The sequence below is a fragment of the Ceratotherium simum genome, chromosome 2 (assembly GCF_057802395.1).
Source record: "Ceratotherium simum simum isolate JZ-2026a chromosome 2, ASM5780239v1, whole genome shotgun sequence".
In the NCBI taxonomy this organism is placed as follows: domain Eukaryota; kingdom Metazoa; phylum Chordata; class Mammalia; order Perissodactyla; family Rhinocerotidae; genus Ceratotherium; species Ceratotherium simum.
The window spans coordinates 70,544,610-70,566,214 of NC_141901.1; the positions used below are offsets into that span (position 1 = coordinate 70,544,610).

At 37.2% G+C, this 21,605-nt stretch overlaps 1 protein-coding gene across 2 annotated transcripts; it reads left to right on the top strand.

The window, feature by feature from the left end:
- The first annotated feature begins 548 nt into the window (after positions 1–548).
- Positions 549–18,036, top strand: GCLM (glutamate-cysteine ligase modifier subunit). Of its 2 annotated transcripts, none has more exons than XM_087447120.1 (7): positions 549–967; positions 5,736–5,801; positions 7,451–7,535; positions 10,469–10,510; positions 11,497–11,699; positions 13,176–13,290; positions 17,323–18,036. In XM_087447120.1, exons 1-7 carry the CDS (start codon positions 842–844, stop codon positions 17,490–17,492), a joined length of 807 nt encoding a protein of 268 aa, XP_087303246.1. In that variant the 5' UTR covers positions 549–841; the 3' UTR covers positions 17,493–18,036. The 2 variants fall into 2 exon arrangements, with proteins under 2 accessions (XP_087303246.1, XP_004420877.1); XM_004420820.3 differs by having other exon boundaries at positions 552–967; positions 10,451–10,510.
- The last annotated feature ends 3,569 nt before the right edge of the window (positions 18,037–21,605 follow it).

Consider the following 21,605-nt stretch of genomic DNA (forward strand, 5'->3'; position numbering starts at 1 on the left):
ATTAAGCCTTATTCTTTGACTTCAAACACTGCCCCGCAAATAGTGTAAATCAAAAGACCTTAATTAAAGGATACGTAGAAAAATGAGCAGTTCCAGGGAAAGTCCTTGAGAACGGAAATGAACTAAGAGGGTAGTAAAGCAATGGAGAAAAAGAAGGGGCGCTTGTGCCTTAACACCTGGTTCTGAAAGCTATAACCAGCTAGTCTTTCAAAGCCTTGGCAGGCACTTTCGCTGTCTTTTTAAAGAGGTGTGTAAGGAAATCACCAGCGTGACCGCCCATTGGCTGGGAGGCGGTGCCGCGAGCGCAGTTGGCGGCAGAAGGTGGAGGTGGTGCGGCCGGCGCGCCGCCCTCTGACCGGCAGGGGGCGCCCTGCGAAGCGCCGGGCCCCGCGCTGCCCGCCCCGCTCCGCCCCGCCTCGCGCGCCCCGCGCTCTCTCAGCCGCGCGCCCTCCCGCCGCCCGGCGCCACGCCCTCCGCAGGCCGAGGGCCAGTTACCCGCGGCCCGCTCGCCGCCCCGCCCCGCCCGGCCCCGCCGCGGGACGAGTAACGGTTACGAAGCACTTTCTCCGCCGCGATTTCTGCTTAGTCATTGTCTTCCAGGAAGCGGCTCCCTCAGTTGGGTGTCAGCTCTCCCGCGGCGGCCGCAGTCGCGGGAGCCGCAGCCAGCAGCGCGTCCTTCCCGGGCCGCCGCTCCGCCGCCCCCGGCCTCCCTCGGGCCCGAGCGCAGGCCGAGGTCCCGCAGCGCGGGGCGGGCAGCCTCGCGCTCAGTTTTCCAGCCTCGGGCCCCGCGTCCTGCGGGGCGGCCTCCTTCCCCGCCGGGCCCCCGCCGTCGGCCGCTGCCATGGGCACCGACAGCCGCGCGGCCGGGGCGCTCCTGGCGCGGGCCCGCACCCTGCACCTGCAGACCGGGAACCTGCTGAACTGGGGCCGCCTGCGGAAGAAGTGCCCGTCCACGCACAGCGAGGAGGTGAGGGTGGCCGAGCGGCGTCCGCGGAGACGCGGGGCTCCCAGGCAGGCCGCGGGGCCGGGCCGGGCGGCTGGTCGGGCTCGGGCGCCGGGAGAGGCGCGCACCTGGGCTCGGCCCGCGGGAGGAGCCTGGGGCCGCTGTCCGCGCGCCGTCGCATCCAGCCCTGCTGCTGGGGGCAACGCGTCTGAAAAACCTTGGCAGGCGCAACTCACACCGAGTGACGCCTCCGTCAGTGCTCACGGCTGGTGGCCAAACTCGCGAACGTTTTGGATCCCCCTCTCTGGCAGGGAGTAGAGAAGGCCGGTACATCGCCCTGTCCCTCTCCCTTCCCCCCACGGTGTCCAGGTACAGAAATAATTTAGAGATTAGCTTTTCAAGGATTCAGATGAAGTAGTAGTTATAATCCCAGTTGTTAGCATGTTGACAGTAGTTTATTGCTGTGAAGCAAATGACTAAACCCAGTTCAGCTATGGAATAAGGTATATATTTTTCTTGCCGAAGATGAATCTGCCTCAGTTTATTTCCCTAAAGACTAATCACTGGTTTGAAGCGGCAGGGATAAATCTGGAATTATCCACTTGGTACATATTTGTTACATAGCTGGTCATTGCTGAGCTGGTCATTTCTTACATAGCTGGTCATTCCTTAATGCTGCACTAAATGATGATGATACTTATCTTCAGTGATCAAGTGTATGTGTGTCAATCATTCACTTTGCACAATTAATCGCTGAGGCATCTTGATGGTATGGGACGATTTTAGTATTAAGAAATAATAATAAAACAAATCCTGAATTTGGGAGCTCTGTGACTTTGGAAAAGTTACTTTTGCGAGTCTATTTATGTAAATTTAAAGTTAGATAATATCTTCATCAGGTTGTGATGATTAAAATACTTAATATATGAAAAGAGTGTACAGGCATTTATCTCCCTTATCATCTGGTTCAGTCAGAAAGATAAAATAAATCTTGATTAAAAGGAGAAACTTTCCTAAACTATGTCATATGATGATGTCACCTGCTGTATATTCCTAGGGAGTTTCTGCTCTTTTATAGAAGATGTCTGTGATATGCTGTGTAGCAGCACATGGCATCCCTTTGAGTATGCACTGGACCTGTACCCAGGCCTGGTGTTGGGAGGGAGCACCGCTGTGAGATGAGAACTCTTGGTCGTAGCTTTAAGGAAATCAGAATCCCTACCATATTCTGTGTTCAGGTTCCAACTCAGTTTGTATGTCTTGTTTTGTTTAAACCACCCCCACTTGGACTGTTTCTCCCAAAGTTAAGTATTTCTGTGTTTAGTACTAGACCTTTAATTTCCTCCAGGGCTGGTGGTTCAATACAGCATTTTGCATGTATGTTGATAATATTGGGTGAAATTTTCTGTTATCTCACTATGACACACTCTAGTAGTGCTTTTCAAAGTCTTTTGATGGCCCACCCAGTAAGAAATGCATTTTACCTTGCAATCCAGTTCACAGTTTGTTCACACACCCACACAGACAGGTTTCATGAAAAGATATTAACCTTGACTTTATACTGTGTATTCTGATTTTTTCTATTCTAAGTATTAAAAATTTGATTTCTTGGGGCTGGCCCGGTGGCGCAAGCTGTTGGGTGCGCGCGCTCCGCTGCGGCGGCCCGGGGTTCGCTGGTTCGGATCCCGGGCGCGCCCCGACGCACTGCTTTGGCAAGCCATGCTGTGGCGGTGTCCCATATAAAGTGGAGGAGGATGGGCACGGATGTTAGCCCAGGGAGGAAGATGGGCACGGATGTTAGCCCAGGGCCGTCTTCCTCGGCAAAAAAAGAGGAGGATTGGCGGATGGTAGCACAGGGCTGATCTCCTAACAACAACAACAAAAAAAATTTGATTTCTTAATGCAGTGAGTCACACCCCACATTTGAAAAACATTATTCAAAGGATTCTAGTTTGCATGTTTTACTTTGGGTGCTGCATATGAGGGACAAAACTAAAACTAGAAAACATTTCAGGAAAACTTGAAGATATGGCAGCGTATTGTAGAGAAAACATGACAGCTTAGGTAGAATGGGAGAGGCATTTCTTTTTTTTTTTTTTTTTTGAGGAAGATTAGCCCCTAACATCTGTTGCCGCTCCTCCTCTTTTTTGCTGAAAAAGATTGGCCCTGGGCTAACATCTGTGCCCATCTTCCTCTACTTTATATGGGACACCACCACAGCATGACTTGATAAAGGGTGTGTAAGGTCCGCACGTGGGATCTGGGCCTGCAAACCGCGGGCTGCCGATTCATTGGGTGCGCACTTAACCATTATGCCACCAGGCGGGCCCCAGGAGAGGCATGTTTTGTTTCTTTGTAAAGAAGAACATTGTAACAACCAGAGCTCCAAATTAGGGATATGTTACTTGAAACAGTTTAACCTGGTTGAATAAAGAAACTGAATAAACTACTCATTTTTGAGAAAATTTACACATTGAGTAGAGAGTTCAATTAAATTTCCTAAAAGGTCTCTTCTAGTTGTAATGTTTTTTTCCTCTAATTCTATGATCTCTGCCCAGATTTTTTGTTTCACTAGAATTTTATGAAATCAAATCTTGTTTTTAAATGGGACATTATAGGACTGTTTTGCCCAGTTCTTTGTTGTAAGGGTATTTGACCAGTTGAATCACGTGGTACTCTTACACAACTCCAGATCTAATGCTACACTAAATGATGATGATACTTATCTTCAGTGATAAAGTGTATATGTGATAAGAATGAGGAGAACAGAGAACAAAAAAGTACAAGGTTAATGTTCAGTCGATATAGGTCATGTATAAAAGATTAAGAATCACTAGGTTTGTGATAGAATCAATGAATTTCTCATGTTATTGAAACATTGGACTGTTCTATGATTTGTCCTGACATTTTGCAGAATCCAAGATTAATTAAATTGTGTCTCAAGAAAGGAGTGAATCCTCTGAAAATATGCTTATCTTCCTGAATTGAGGAATTCATTAGGAAAGCCTCAAGTATGCAAATGAGCCACCTTTCCAGAGGAAGTTTTCTAAACATTCTCCCATGATTTGAACCAAAGCACTTCTGATAGAGTTGTTAATTTCTAGTTGGTCCTGCAGCTTCAACTTTTACTAATTTTTAAAAGAATATTGTTTTGTGGGGCCGGCCCTGTGGCGTAGCGGTTAAGTGCGCACGCTCCGCTGCGGCAGCCCGGGGTTTGGATCCAGGGTGCGCACCAACGCACTGCTTGTCAAGCATGCTTTGGTGGCATCCCGTATAAAGTGGAGGAAGATGGGCACGGATGTTAGCCCAGGGCTCATCTTCCTCACACACACACAAAAAAGAATATTGTTTTGTGACTCTGTCTTGAATGGTTATCAGCTAATTTTTATCTACTGACTTAAATTTGATTATAAATATACTTTCCATAAAGATATAGACCTTGTAAATTGAATTCATGTGGTTATTGTGTATAGCACATAAATTATTGTTGTGGATTGTAAATTTTAACATAGGTCACTCTGAGCTCTTAAATTGATAAACCAGTTGTCCCTTGTAATTATCTGTAGTAAGACGTAAGCAGTAAAGTGCTTGTATCAGTCTTTATCATAAGCAATCATAGATCAGATAGTGAGTTCAGAAATTTAGTTTCTGTTGTTGCTATTAGGAAAGTGCTTTTGCAATTCAGGGAGTTGCGTCTAGTTACGCATTTATTTTTTCATTGATTGCCTGCAATGCAAAGCACTGTGCCCTTGGATATTTATGAGGCAGTGTTTTCACACTGCTGGTGTTGGCCTATTAGTGGTCATAAATCAGTTTAGTGAGTCATGCAGCAGCATATTTTTTCTAATTAATAGAATAGAGGCCTTCAGAGTGCCTGGCATGTAGTGAGTATAATATTGTTTTGTGAATTTTTGTTCCATTACAGGTATGTAGGTCCTCACTCACTATGTGAGTGTAAATCTTACTTTGGACCACAATCAAATAAGTCTGAAATACACTGACATAAAAGATAAAAGATTAATAAACACTTTAATGAATTTACAACATATTATAATGTTAGTGTAAAAAAATTTTTTTGTTTGTTTATATAAGAAAACATTGAAGACAGGTTGGAGGTGTACCTAAGTGTTAGGAAATGACTTGTGGACTGACATTATGCAAGCTGACTTCTGCCAAGATATGGCTGAGGTGGTTCTTAGACTTTAGAGTACATGTAGATTACTTAGGATGCTTGTTAAAATGCAAGTTCTGTTGTCCTTAGAGAGTGATCCAGCAGCTCTAGGATGAGGCTCAGGAATTTGAATTTTTAATAAACACCACAGGTGAATCTGATGTAGGCGGTGCTCTGGCCACGCGTAGAGAATCATTTGTTTATCTTTGAGGAATATAGCATAGTGGTTAATGTTAATTCTAGTCAGGCTGCCTGTGCCAGAATCCAGGTTCCTCCATTTATAAACCCTATTCTTGAGAATTTTTTTTGTTTCTTTATGAATGCTTTTATGTCTCAAAAGTTTACTTAAGTTTTCATTGGTACAAAAAACACTTTTAAAATAATTAGATTACTGCTTTAGGTCAAGAACATTTGAGAATTAAGAGTAGGACAAAAACAGGTCTAAATTTATCTTTGTGAAGGAAACAAAAACCTTATAGAGTTAAAATTTTGGTTTGTGTGGTATTTCCTGTTGCTATCTTCTTTTTCCTACTTATCAAACTAACACATTCTTATTGTAGAAGTACTACAGAAAAGTATATAGAGTTTGAGTAACAGTTTCAAAATGCATTCGTTTTGCAGCTTCGAGATTGTATCCAAAAGACCTTAAATGAGTGGAGTTCCCAAATCAGCCCGGATTTGGTCAGGGTGAGTAAAATGTGAATAAAGAAATCATGTAGGTCAAAGGGAAGTGAAATAAGCAGGAAATTAATGTCCTCAGTTTTGACAGGGAAGTCAAATAGGCAAATAATAAACTCCCTGTGGCTGATTTGCTGAAATGGCAGTCTGACCCAGTAGGCCTAAGCATAAAACAGAAAATCCGACTCTGTAGCCAACTCTCAACTAGACAAGATGCTAGGATTCTCTGTGCTCAAGCCCTGCCATAGTTTCCTCACAAGGTGTTTTGTTCCAGTTTATATTTGGCCTAGTAGAGGAATGACTATCAAACAGTTTTGGTTGGTAGATAGCTTTGGCAGACTATTGCCCAAATAACATCATCACTAGAAGTAATTTTTTAAATGTCAGTTTCTGATGAAACAGTAAGGAGCTGTGTTTCATTAAATGTCGGTATGTGGCTATTACCATAAATGTTAATATACAAAACACTGTCTGTAAACCACTCTTTGGAATCCAAGTCAGCCAAAGGCTCATAACAAATTACATAGACTACTTTAAAAGTATGGAAGAGGATGTGTGCTGGAAATACTTGTTCCCCTGAGCATACTGCAGGTTTATAACTCTATAGCTGCTAGGGAGGCATTGATTAATGTCTTCGATCGGTGTCCATCTCTCTGAAATGACCGTTCACTCTATGTATGACTTGTAAACACTTCCTGAGCCCTGATATGTGTCCGGCATTTAATGTGCTCAAGAGCCATGGGAAAGGCCTCGCTGTTTACTTTGTTTTAATCATGTAAATGTGAGTTAATGTGGTTCTGATTTATTATATGTACTAACATTTTATCATTTTCCTTATACATCATTCATTATAATGAATTGGAACAGCCTTTACTTTTTTTTTATTGCACTCAGAAAAAAAAACATTTTTGTCTTAAAATGTTTAATGTAGAAAGTTTTTAACATGTCATTATCCAGGATAGATAATATTTATTATTTTTCATTGGTTTCTTTTCTTAGTAAAATTATTTACTGTGCTGGCGGTTCTAACTCCTCACATACCACTCCATTTATTTATTTATTTATTTATTTATTTATTTATTTATTTATTTGTGTGTGTGTGTGTGTGTGTGTGTGTGTGTGTGTGTGTGTGTGGAATATTAGCCCTGAGCTAACATCCAATGCCAACCCTCCTCTTTTTGTTGAGGACGATTGGCCCTGGGCTAACATCTGTGCCCACCTTCCTCTACTTTATATGGGACGCCGCCACAGCATGACTTGATAAGCGGTGCCTCGGTGCGCACCCAGGATCCAAACTTGCGAACCCCGGGCCACCGAAGTGGAGTGCTGGCAGTTAACCGCTGCGCCACTGGGCTGGCCCTTTTGTTTGTTTTTGATCATGCATCTCTCTGAGTATCTGATCAAAATGAGATATTTTTTCCGAAAATCTGTACACACACACACACCGCATTTTACTTTTATTTCAGGGCTTTACAAACCTTATGAAGCCCATGCAGACCTCAGGTAGAGAACCCTGTTGTCTTATGGGTTCTCTACTTGTAAAGGGGATTATGGACAATAGGAAATATATACCAGAATATACATTATATATATATATTAAACATATAATCAGAAATGTTAATTTCATATTTATTGTAAATATCATATGTTTATTATAGGAGTTTCCAGACGTCTTGGAATGTAGTGTGTCTCATGCAGTAGAAAAGATAAATCCCGATGAAAGAGAAGAAATGAAAGTTTCTGGTAAAGTCCAGCGTTTACAATTCATTTGTTATACAGTGGAAGTGATAGTGAGGTTTTGTCAGGTATGAGAATAGCCTTTTTTTGCTTCTGGTAATGAGTGACTCAGTCATTAAGTACAGGAAATACAAAAATTCTTTTTTAACATTATTTAAATGTTAACTCTAAGAGGGAGTTATAGGAGGTCAGTGTTGGCTACCTCAGTGGAGTCAGAATAGAACTTCACCTTGCTTTTCTTCATGATATTCTCATTAATTTATGTGTCAGACTTCAGAGCAGTAGGAAGATTAAGGTGGAGGAAATGGAAAGAATTAAGAGCAATGTCTACCCAAAGCAAGCGTGAGCCCTCCCTTCCTGGTGTTGCCACTGCTAAGCAACGGCTGAGGTCACCTGGGAGTGTAGAAAGAAGTCTGGGCAACAAGTTGCAGGAAGAGAAATAAAATACATATTATACCCATCAACAAACGTACTGAGTGGCTCCTACTTTCCAGAGACTGTGCTAAGCTCAAGGAATGAAAAGATGAGCTGTTCTTGCCCTCGTCTTACAGTCAGCATAGCATAGTCATCAGAAGCTGGAGCTTAACTAGATTGAAATTCTCGGGTGTGCAGATTACTGACTGGTATAATCTTGAGCTAACAAGCTATTTAACCTCTCTGAGCTGTTTCCTCATCTATAAAATGGGGCTGAACCTGTTTCACAGGCTTCTTTGTAAGTTAGATGAAGTAAAAGAAGCACTTAGCACGGTGCTTGGCACAAAGTAAGTGCTAGGTAACTACTACTTATTACTATCTGTGGTTTTGTTGTGGTTGTTATTTTATTGTTATTGGGGTGAACATGTAAGATGAGATAGGGTACTGTCTTTTGACTCTGCTAATAATAACTACCATTTGTTGAGTCTTGCTTTGTACAGACTCTGTACTTGGCACTTTATAGTTATATTTCTTCATATAATTCCCAAAACAGTTCTGTAAGATTTCTTATCCCCATTGCACAAGTGACATTAGATAACTTGAAAGTTGTCATACAGCCAGGATGTGGTTGAACCATGAATCCATCTAGGTGTGCCTGACTCCAAAATCCATTTCTTTCTGTTAATTTCTCATTGCTATTTGTGTTGGAAAGGAAGTAAAAGCAACACTTCCTCAGTGGTTGACTACAGTTCTTCATGGTGTTGGTCCATCTTGGAGCTCTTACAAGTTGTCCTCAGTTCCTGGACAGCTTGAGATTTTGGATAAGCATCAAAATTCCCCCCAGATGAAGAGCTTTCCTCTTTTGACCTATCTAAAAATGCCTCATCTTTCAGAAAGGAGAGCATTTCAAGTGGCATGAATTCACGGCAGAGGGAGAGTGCTGGGGAGGGTTTTCATAGAGTACAATTATGGAAGGTGAGGTTGGACCAGAGTGGTGAAGACAGAGAAGTAACATGAGGAAAGCAATGTTTTAGGAAGATTACCTAGTAGTAGAAAGGAAAGGACAAATATAAGAAATGTTGTACAAGGAAAACTTGTATATGTTGAACACCAGGCACTTTACATAAGGATATTTCATTAGCCCTGTTTCTCTCCATTCCCCTTTCTGATTTTCTCTTTTCTTGCTCTCCTACTACGCCACCTATTTGTCTATTGAGTAAATTTAGATTTTTGAACAGTGAGTTTACATAAAGTAAATATATACATATAAAGTTGAGTTGAAATCAAGCCAAAGCCTCAATCTTAGAAATATAGAAAACTACTCGGCTTTCCTGGTAACCAAAGAAATGCCAATTAACGTGGTCCTGGGCAGGTATATATTGTACCTACTAAATTAACAAAAACATATATTTTTTTTAATAGCATCCTATATTGTTAGGAGAGCAACTCCTAACTTTTAGTGGTCTGGTGAACTGGTACAAATCTTTTAATGTAGTAGGTAAATAAAATAGAACAAGACTCACAAAAAAGATCATATCCTTTGACTCATAATCACATCTCTGACAATCTGTACTTGGGAAATGCTTCAGCATAAAGTTGAACAAAAAGTTACCAAGATATTTATTTCAGCATTATATGTGATAACAAAAAAACTAACCTAAATGTTCAAAAAGCAGGAACTCATTTAGTAAATTATACCCTATCAAAATTACCGAACAGTGTTCAACTGTTAAAAATGCGTATGTAAAATTACTCATTAAAAATACAGAGTACAAAAAAATCTAAACAGTAATTGCTTTCAGTGATGAGACTATTGGCAATTGTTTTTAGTCTTTCTACTCTTGAAGGTTTTCTTCATTTCTAGAATGAATACGTTACTATTATGATAAAAAAGTTTTTAAGGTAACTAAATACTGTATAGAGATGTAAAAAAATATATTTATTATATAAAGGTAAACCAAATAGAAGTAGAAAAATTGTTATATTCTGCTTCATATGATCAAGAACTAGAAGCTAATGTCTAAAAATGAAATGATTATATTAGGAAGGTGGGATTGTTAGGGTTTTTTTTCCAATTTTATCTTCATTACAAGTAATTTTAATTTGGTCTTTATCTAGATTTTAGTTTATTGGAGAAAGTATACAATATGCTCCATTAATGTTAAATTACTCAATATGCTCCATTAATGTTAAATTACTCAAAATGTATATTTTTATGAATTAAAGTTTCTGTATTTATCTGACCTACCTTCTAATAAATGGGAAATTAATATTTGCTTTTTTGTTTTGACAAACAGATATTTGTTGGGAACTAGCATATAATTTAAAAAATAGAATAGACATATACTTTAATGTCTTAAAATGAAAAATATAAAATAATGTTACTAGGAAAGGAAAAATAATTCATTCAGGATTATCTGTCATCTTAGTATTGTTAGCAGTGTTAATACTATATAGTAGAATGTTACCCAGATGTGGTAATTAGTTTTTTTTTCTCTGTTACCCAGCAAAATTGTTCATTGTAGGATCAAACTCTTCATCATCAACTAGAAATGCAGTTGACATGGGTAAGCAAAACTGTAACTTTTTATCTTCATAGTGGACTTTAACTTAGTGTGGGTGTATTAGTTATATCTTGTGTTCAGGTCCAGGTAAAAAAGAAAACGAGCTCATTCCAATTTTACCTTTTAAAGTTCTAGCCTAATCTCTTCAGGGTTCTGTAGAATCGTATTGACTTATGTAAGGTCATATTTTGATATGTAAGAGGAGTGTAAAAGATGTAACATAATGAAATGTTAACTATATGTTTGGAGATAGAAATTCTTCTTAATCATATTCTAAACCCTCTTAGTACTACAGATGAAGTACCAAAACAACAACAAAAAACAAGCATTTTTATCTATTTTCAGCACTTGGTTAGGTTATTGTGGTATTACAGTTATTCAGTACTTTTTCTTTTAAAATATTCTTCCAGTATTTATATATGTTGAACACTTAAGTAATTAGCTCTTTAATATAACTGTGGAGTGAACTCGAATCATTAAAAATAAACCTTAAATTATTTTTATAGAAACTAAGAAATTATCTACCTCTACAAATACAGATTAAGACCATAAATTCAGTTTTTCAAAGTCTCAAGCTTATTCGTTGCTGTGACTACCAATTACAGAATATTAGGTCAGAATTCTTAACGATCATCCATATAAGATACTAGTAGAACTGGAGAAGAAAATTTTCTGAAGATAAGGAAGCTATCAAAAACTCCTGGGGCCTAGGAAACAAGGAGGAAGAGCATGTAGCAGCTGTGAGTTCCCCAGCAAGGAGGCAGGAGTCATTTGTCTGCCACACAAAGCAAGTAGATGAATGGGTACTTATGCTTTTTTAAAACATGGAAATGTTCTAAATGACAGATAAATTATGAAACTGAGTGAAATCTGTTATATAGAAAACTTGTGAACGGTATGGACAGAATTCAGTGGGATCCTTGAAGTAGAAATATTTGTCTTTATCATATAACAAACGTTTATCCTCTTTGTGTTTTCCTGCACATCAGCCTGTTCGGTCCTTGGAGTTGCGCAGCTGGATTCTGTGATCATTGCTTCACCTCCTATTGAAGATGGAGTTAATCTTTCCTTGGAGCATTTGCAGCCTTACTGGGAAGAATTAGAAAACTTAGTTCAGAGCAAAAAGATTGTTGCTATAGGTACCTCTGATCTAGACAAAACACAGTTGGAACAGCTGTATCAGTGGGCACAGGTAAAGGATGGCTAGATCACGAGGTCTCCGGGAGGAACCTGTTAGTCTTTGCTGCACACTGTTGAGCATCATGCACACAGTGGACACTCACTGTGGGTGACTCTTCCAAATGTGGGAGTTTTGAGGCCAGCTTAATCTAAAGCACTGGATCTTTTTCCCCCCAAATATATGTGTAATTGAACTTAATCTCTCTTTTTTTTTTTTTTTTTGTGAGAAAGATCAGCCCTGAGCTAACATCCATTGCTAATCCTCCTCTTTTTGCTGAGGAAGACCGGCTCTGAGCTAACATCTATTGCCAATCCTCCTCCTTTTTTTCCCCAAAGCCCAGTAGATAGTTGTATATCACAGTTGCACATCCTTCTAGTTGCTGTATGTGGGACGTGGCCTCAGCATGGCCGGAGAAGCGGTGCGTCGGTGCACGCCGGGATCCGAATCCGGGCCGCCGGTAGCGGAGCACGCGCATTTAACCGCTAAGCCACGGGGCCGGCCCCGAACTTAATCTCATTTAAAATGAGTGACAAAAACACTAGAAAATGTGTATTGAAGCAGTCATAGCTAAATGAATTCAGGCTGTTTCCTTCAGTTTTACTTATGTGATAAAAAACATTGATTTTTCTTTAGGTTATTAGGCCATAGTTCTAATTTCCTAAGTAAAGGAATATCATATATAACAAGTATTTTGGTGACAGTTATTTAAGGATGTACAAGACTCTTAGTTCATACAATTTAATATGGAGTAGGTGTTCTAAATGAGTCGCCCCCCACTCTCTGGCCTAATAACCTACAAAATTATTAGGGAAGTTGCTTACTAGTATTTTACCTTTACTCTCTGTATTTTTATTCATTCCTTTTAGTTCATCCCCAGCCTTCTGCTTTTCAGAGGTTTCAGTTTTTTATGGACAGAAAGACCCTAGAGAAAGTGTTGTCCCTTCTCCCTTTGACTTGGTGATAGCCAGAATATGGCTACAATCCTGCTGGAATGACTTGGGTGATCTGGAATGTACCTATAAATTAACCAGGGCAGCTATTAGAAATTACCTAATTCTTCTCTTTTTCAAAATGTGTCTGATTAATAACCATATTTTATACTTTGACATTAAATGTACTTATCATTTGTATTGATCCTGTACCTTAAGACATATTCTCTCCCTAGCTGGAACCATCACACTGACAATCATGTTTGCAGGTTCTAGCAATCTAGTTTTAGATTGCAGGTTCTAGCAGGAGACTTTTTAATAATGTGGTACTAGATTGGCTTTTTCCCCCTCCTAGAGTGATTTTTCCTTTCCTTGTTACCACTAACATGAGTTAGAAAAGCATATATTAATAAATATATTCATGTAAAACTATTTTATAAGCTTTAAGCACTGTAGAATGTGATATTTCATATGTTCTAAAATTGAGTCCTTTTATTGCTTTCTACTTTTTGTATTACTTAATTTAGTGGAGATGTCATGATTTTATTTTCACTTCTAGGTAAAACCAAATAGTAACCAAGTTAATCTTGCCTCCTGCTGTGTGATGCCACCCGATTTGACTGCATTTGCTAAACAGTTTGACATACAGCTATTGACTCATAATGATCCAAAAGGTAAGACTGATATATTCACTTATAGAGGTTGATCATGAGCTTTTATCTTACAAGAAGCTACTTGTTAAAATTTAGTTTTTAATTGTGTACAGTAATGTACAAAGCTGTAACACAGAACTGTTGTTAATGGTTAGTTCTAAACATATATGCTTTTATTTTATTTTCAGAGAGCTTTAGTTTTGCCTTTTTGCCAAGGGAAAAAAAGTGAAGAGTCATTTCCTGAACATTCAGTCTGTTGAAGTTTATAAATATTAAGCTACACAGAAAAGATCTTTTAAGATAGTCTAAATAGGATTTTATATAATCTTGTCTAGTACAGCAAAGATTGCACCAAAGAGCCACTTAATTATAGAGGGTAAATATTTGGAAGAAGAGGCAGATAAAATTTAATTTGAAACTTAAAAGCATCTTAGGATAAGTAATTAATTAGGATTTTACTAATTATTACTATCAAGAAATATATGTTTGGTGTTAATCAGAAACATTTGATTAATGAGAATGGCCTGTCCGCCTTCTGTAGAATAATTTTTTATCAACATTTTACAAGATAACTATGGGAAGAGAATTTTTAACACTTTATACTATTTATTAGCAGTCTGCCCCATTCTCATTTTTTCAATGTTTCGTAGGGAGAAGAGGAGGAGTTTTACTTAGCAAATATACAGGCTCTATGAAACAGTATTTTTGGTATAGTTATGAGAGAAATGTCTTGTGAAAGTTCTAAATCCCCATGACATTATATAGAGGTTCTAGTTTAATATATATTGGAGGAAATTATATTTTATAGATGATTCCTGGAGAAAAAACACTCAGCTTTTACTTCCATGTCTAAAAAGATGGCATGATATTGATGGTTTGATTCAGCTTGTTTATTTTTAGGATGCTTATTGGATAATCTCTTAAAACTTTAGACTGTTTATTGGCAGTCTGCCCCATTCTCCTTTTTTCACTGTTTTTTAGGAAGAGGAGGAGTTTTAATATTGTTCCTCAAATGCCAGGCATCATGCTAGATGCCTCAGATTATCTGTAATCCTCACAACAGCTGACACTAGGCATTATATTGAAGAGCATAGAGCCCCAGAGTTTAAGAAACTAGCCAAGGTCACCCAGCTGGCACAGGACAAAGTTTGAACTTAGACCTAGGTCCTGGCTGAATTTGGAGCCTCTTCCCACTATACTATGCTCTCTCTCTCATTTGAAATGTTAGTATGACAGTATTTCAGCCTGAAACCTTACTTTCTTATCAGTTTCCATTTAAATAATATCAGAATAGGAGACAGTGACTTTTGCCTCCCCCTTCCAGTAGAGCTTTCACAAGTAAGTAATTAGATTCATTTAAAAAAAAAAAAAGTCATTTTAGTGAAAATCTAACAAATAATTGCTCTGCTGATTTATTCTGAAATATAAATCATTTAAACTTTCATGTGTTGGCAGATAAATTATTTATCTGCTTACTTTGCAGGGGCTCTTCCAACAGTAATTATTACCAACAGCATTTGTTACCAACAGCTGATGGATGAGCCTGTACCCCATTCTAGTTCCACTTGAAAAAAACTCAATCTTTTTTCCAGTAGGAGAGGAAATAGGAAAAGACTAAGGTGTCTAGTATTTTATTTCCATGTTATCTAAATGTTGGCATGTGGTTTATGTGCTAATACATCATTATTATGGCAAAATATATTGTATATTTTTATAAGAAAAGAGATTTAATCCTTTTTTTTATGTTTTTGTGTTACTGATATAATTTGACACTTGGTTTTATTTTCAATTTTAATTCTGAACCCTTTGATTAGAATTTATAGGCTGATCCTGCATATACCATTAATGAATCTTCAGACACTTTGATCTATAATGAAGCAATTCTCTTAACAGATTTGTCAAGTTTACTGATTCTAAAGAGTTAACATATGTAGTTAAGCTAATGAGTAGCATAGTTCTCAGATTTTGTGTCAGATTTTTTATTTTTTAAGCAGTCAAGTTGTAAAACATTTAACTCTGCTTGTTATCTAAAATATAATTTTGTTTGTAAGTCCCCTAAAGGTCGTCTTCTATTTTAAAATTACCCTATTCCTCAGAAAGGGTTTATTTTCCATTACTCTTTGTCCTAGAAGTTGTGGTAACAGTTTAACTACAGTCAGGGTGAAATTGTGAAGTAAGTGATTCTGACTTTAGAACTTTCCTCTTTTTATTTACTTTACCCCTCCCCCCACTCCCATTAAATCTAAGCTGTATTATGCCTCTGCCCCTTAGGGTCCTCTTCTCTGTTAGACAATCTGATAAACAAATCCATATTAACGTTGCTTTTCCAAAGAGACATTTGCTTTCTGTTTATGAAAACTACCATTTACTAGCTGTGTGACCCCAGGCAAGTTATCTGACCTCTCTGCCTCAATTTCCCTCTGTAAAGGGGCAAAATAGTATCTATCTCATAAGGTTAACTTGTGGATTAAGTGAGTTAATACATGTAAAGTACTCAGAAAAGTGCCTGACACGTGATGATAGCTAACATTTACTAAGAATTTACTATTGATGCTGTTCAAATATCACAGCAGTTCATTTGGGGCAGGCAGGTCCTTTAGTGCTCCCAAATCATACAGTATAGATGACCATTTAATCCCTATCTGTAGGGTTGGTTCTGACCCCAGTGGAATCTTTCCATATTGATTGATTGATTCAACAGATATTTGAGTACCTAGTGTGTGCCAGGCATTGTTCTAAGCACTGGAGATAAAGGACCAAGTCAGACAAATCCCAACCCCCATGGAATTTATATTCTAATGGAGGAGACAGACAATAAGATAAATGTTAAATGTGATAAGTTGTGGTATATGCTATGGAGAAAAGTTCTCTGAGGAAGAAAAGAGTGCCCAGGTTAGGGGTTGTTGTTTTATACAGGGTGGTCAGGGAGGCCTCTCTGCTAAGTTGCCATTAATCAGAGACCTGCAAGAAGGGAGAGAGCCCTGTGGCTATCTGGAAGAAGAGTGTTCAGGAAGGAGGGAGAAGCTGATTCAGAGGCCCCAAGGTGTGAAAGTGCTTGTGGATTTCAGGATACAACTGGGAGACCAGTGTGGCTGGAGAAGAGGAAGTGAGGAAGGGAGTGGTACAGCAGAGCGGTAGTAGAGGGCTTGGACATAAACGTGGAAGTAGAAAATAATGATTTCATCAGAGAAATGCACATCAAAAGATAACCATTGGCGAAGATTTTTTAACTGATTGCTGGTGAGGATGTGATAAGATTGGCCCTCTAACATTATCACCTGCTGGTGGAAGTGTAAAGTACAGCCTTTCTGGAAAAAAACTGGCAGTATACTATGTATCAAGCCTTAAAAATGTAGAACTTGTACTTTGACCCTATCCTTCCATAGCCAGGAGTGCATTTTAAAAATGTTCAACACAGCATTATTTTTATTAGCAAAATATTAGGAAAAACTTACATATTTTTAGCCAACAATAAAGAAATGTATAAATTACAATATCTAATGTAGTTTGGGAGAATTATTAAAAATGATGCTTTCACAGAATATTTAATTACATGGAAAAATATTCATATTACAAATGGAAAAAATAAGTAAATCAGGCTGTGACTACAGTGTGATTTCTAGCTTTGTAAGACATGGAGAGAGAAGATAGAGAAGAAAAGTTGAGAGGAAAAACATGGCAATGGAAATGGTGTCTCCGGTTGATAGGATTATGGGTGACTTTTTTTTTTTTTCTTCTTTGTACTTTCCTGTATTTTCCTTGCCTATACATTAGAATTACCTGGGCATCTTCAAAAAACACAAATATCCAGGCTCCACTCACCAGAAGTGATGAATTAAGTGGGCTGGGGTATGGAGGTAGATGCTTTCTAAAGAACTGCCTGGTCTTTCTAATATTCTGGTTCAGATTCATAGCACACATTAAGGACAAGCATATTTTATATTCAGTTTTGAGGTGCTGCTTTTGTTGTCTTTAAATGCTTACCTACAAAGTAAACTGCTTTTGTTTTCACATTTAACACTTTGGGTTTTTATTTGTTGTTGTTTTTTTAAGAACTGCTTTCTGAAGCAAGTTTCCAAGAAGCTCTTCAGGAAAGCATCCCTGACATTCAAGCACATGAGTGGGTGCCACTGTGGCTACTGCGATATTCGGTCATTGTTAAAAGTAGAGGAATCATCAAATCAAAAGGCTACATCTTACAAGCTAAAAGAAGGGGTTCTTAACTGTGACTTAAGATCATAACCTACTGACTTGTATTTTCCTTAAATATAAGATAAAATTGAGATGCGTAAAAATCTAATTACTGCCTGTAAGTGGTGTCACTGAGGCAGATATTCTTTAGTTATATTTGACAATATGTTATCTGTCAAGTTTTGAATACTTCTCTTGCCTCCATATCAGTTCACTTACATGAACCACTGTATTGTTTTCATTAAACTATTGTTTTCTAATTGAAATTGTCTATAAAGAAAATACTTGCAATATATTTTTCCTTTATTTTTATGAATAATAGAAATCAAGAAAATTTGTTGTTAGATATATTTTGGCCTAGACATCAGGGTAATGTATATACATATTTTTTATTTCCAAAAAATTCATTAATTGCTTCTTACTCTATAGTATAACTAAGCAACTTAGTTACAATTGTTAAAACTGAAATACTGGAAGATATTTTTCTTGTCATTGATGATTATTATATCTCAGAGTAACTGGAGTAGCTGGGATCTACTAATAGTGTAAATAAAATTCATTTCTTCAATACATGAATGGAAACTTAAATTTTTTTACGTGTCCTTGCTTGTAGTTTACCTATAACAAGTTAATCTGTTATTCTTGTGCCATATTTTCTCTTGCTGTTATTTACAAAGACAAACCAAAGTAAATCTGAAAAGGAGACTAGAAGCTTTGCAATTATTGTTTGGGGGTTTTTATGAAAGCAACTATTATCACCTCCAGATGCTTTTTAATTCTTGATCTATCCTTAATATTTTGCTATTCAGTGAAGAATATTCAATAAGCATTGAGCACTTACCATGTGCTGGGCACTGTGGGCTCTGGAGAGAGGACAAAGCACAGGGATTAAAAATCAGTTGAGTAAAATATGTGGTATTTGTTCCCCACTAGTAACTGACTATAGGGACTAAAAGCCAGAAAAGGGGTGAAAAAAAGCTTTAATTCAGGGCCAATGTTGTCTATTTAGACAACTTCATTTGAGATGCAGTCTTAACTATTTAAAAGCAAAACAATACAATCAAAACTTTAGAACTAGAAGAGATTATAGATCATTTAGTATAATTCCTCTTTAGTTTACGAACCAGAAAATAGCAAATAAATAAGCTGTGACCTTTGATATATATTATAGGTCTCCTTAATTCTATAAATTTTTATCTGTAACCCAAATAGTTTGATAAATTCTTTAAAAATATCTTGTAACTCAATCAATACTTCTAAACCATGTATCTTAATACATGGTTTATAAAACTAATTTTATATATATAAATGAATATATAAATCGAATTTTGCTCAATTTTTTTCAACTTAGGGGAAAGAACTGTGGTTCCATATTCAAAATAAATACACTAGACTCTTTTCGTACCCTAAGTAAGGTTTTGTGGTTTACTAGTTGGATAATTTGATCATAAGAATTGTAACCTGAAATCAGCTGACTTAACGTGTTAAAACGTGTTTAGACTTGGAGCTTCCTAAAACCTTATATAGCCTTTATAGTAATTGTATGTAATGTTATTAAATGTATACAGTTAACTTTTTAATTTGGAAATGTACCACATTTTTTCATATAACATAAGTCTTTAAACAAAAGTTCATTTTAATTTAAGCCTCTACAGTGAATTGGTCAAGATATTTTAAGAGGAAACTTTAATATCACATTTATTGTTTTTTAAAACCCTGGACTTACAAAAATAGATTGTTTGAAGGGTTATTTTGAAAACGGAAAAAAAGCTTATGTTGCTAACGTATCCAAACTTCAGCAGGAGCTCTTCTGTTCTTTTTTTCCCCCATTCTTGACAAAGAAACAGGATTATAGATTCATTTTGTGAAGGGGATCATGTATGGAATTTTTAGATGAGTTTTTTGTTTTTTCCACTTCTGTACCTTTAATTTCTGTTATTAAATAACCTTCTTGGAAAAACTAGTGTTTTTAAGACTATAAGTTTCCAAGCTGATGTTCACATCTTTTTTTTTCATGAACCATCAGAATATAGTGAATACTTTTCAAATATTTAAGGACAATGTGTAAAAAGCCATAAAATAAAGAGCGGGTAATACTACCAAATAATTGCTTAAAGCAATGTTTAAAGCCGAAAGCTTAGTTATCAATAGTGTATATAACAGATATGTTTTCTGAAGAGATGGAAGAGATGTGTATCTAGTGACCCAAGGTAGAAAGAATTTATATAATTGTGTTTTTTTCCAGTAAACATAAAAAGAAGCTGCAACTTGTTATTACATTTCCAAAATACACTGGAGCCTTACTTGAACACAACTTACTATAACTTGGAATTCATTCTGTGATGAGTCTGTCTTGAATTCCCATCCAAGAAACTGTAGTCACCAGAAGAACCAAGGTGTCTTTTAAAATATGTTCACATGGTGTAAATTCTGAAGACCACCTTGTGCCAGTGTGCTAATAGAGTATCCATTTAAGGATGGCCAGTGTTAGAACTTGAATCACAAATAATAGCTAATAATTTTTCTTGTCTCAAAAAAGATTACTTAGACAGCTAATGGGAAATGGGAAATAAAGTTATTCTATTTTGAATGAATGGTTCAGACTTTTCCCTACCAGAGCCAAGTGGTAACTGAAATAGGATCTTGATTTTCAGTGATAAAAGGTCTAAGGCTCATTTATCTTTTTAGAACAGATTTTCTCTCTAATTTTTCCACTCAGTATTTTCAATATTTGGGAATGTAAGCAATTGATATATTTATTGCATATTAGCCAACAATTTATCTTTCTGCCAAATGTACATTTAGAGAAATTTGAAGTTCTTTTAATGAGAATTTAAACCATTTGTGTTTTCATACTCAAATATACAAACTTATGACTCCAAGTCTATTTTTTTCAAAGTTAACTTCCTATTGTACCAGAACTTGTACGTGTCATTTTCACGTAAAGTTGGTGACGGGATATGTCAGTTTTATTTTTGAAAAATATGTAATATCACTTTCATTAACATTTTTTATGGTTTTCAGAATTAGAAATACATTTAGGAGGGGAAAATAATTTAATTAGATAATTCTACTTTTATGTGTATGTAGTATTATAGTATAAAATAAAGGCAAAATATAAAGCATTATTAAATATTTATAATAGTTTTTAATTTTACTTGTATTATGAATTTAATTAAAATAAAGTGTGAGTTGTATATTTTTTAATTGAGTTGTTTCAATAGTTGGAAGCATCCTGGAACATTATATTGATTTTGAACTATTTGAACTCAAACTGAGTATGATTTGAAAATAAATTATGAATAATTTTAAAATATCCAAGCCATAAAGCTATTTGTGCATTCATTTAACAAAGGTTTATTGAATGTCCACTGTGTGCCAGGCACTTGCAGGGTGTTGGCAGACAGACACAGAGATGAAAAAACCACCTTATCTTGAAGGAGCATATAGTACACTTGGGGGGAGAGAGATCTGCAGGTGGACAAGAGCAATAAAAAGCTGCATGTTGATGACAGAAGTGGTGAAAAGCGACTGGGAGGCATGTGGAAGGAAGTGGGGCTGGGGAACAGGGTAAGGACAAGAAAGGGTCCCCTGAAGAACTGAGCCGTAGAGTTGGATCAGAGGATGAGGTGTGGGTGGCCGTTTTGGGCAGAGGCCCTTGTTTACTGGTTTGTAAATATGCTTTTGTTGAATGATGAATAGTTTATATGTAAACTTTAGAAATTCAGTGAAAACACTTTCTTCAAGAGCTTGTTCTTACCAGATAGAAAGGAATGGCTTCTGCTGAGACAAGAATAGGTAAGGTTGCAAAAGTCACATTTTATAAGAGACTAAAACTTGCCCAAATCCCTTAAATATTTCAGGATATGGCTGTATGTAGTTTCACTACCAGAAAAGTCAAACAAAACCTTAGTATGTATCCCTCAGCAATGAATAAATGTATTAAATGTCATACAAGATTTTGGTGTGTCTGTTGGTCCATCAATTTAAGAAGGTTCATGTTTTACAATAAGCATTACTTATTTTGACTCAGCTGTTTTCCCTGTTTCTTTGCTCACTGTTGATTCTTGCTTCCTACTCCATCTAAGTTCACATTTTTCTTGCTTAAGTATGTCCTTAGTAATTCTTTCACTAAAGGCTGTTTG

Excerpts from the sequence above, each read along its gene's own strand:
- GCLM (XM_004420820.3), top strand. The coding sequence starts at position 842 with ATGGGCACCGACAGCCGCGCGGCCGGGGCGCTCCTGGCGCGGGCCCGC. Across the intron at positions 968-5,735 it reads CGTCCACGCACAGCGAGGAG|CTTCGAGATTGTATCCAAAA; the intron begins GTGAGGGTGGCC and ends TTCGTTTTGCAG. Across the intron at positions 10,511-11,496 it reads TAGAAATGCAGTTGACATGG|CCTGTTCGGTCCTTGGAGTT; the intron begins GTAAGCAAAACT and ends CCTGCACATCAG.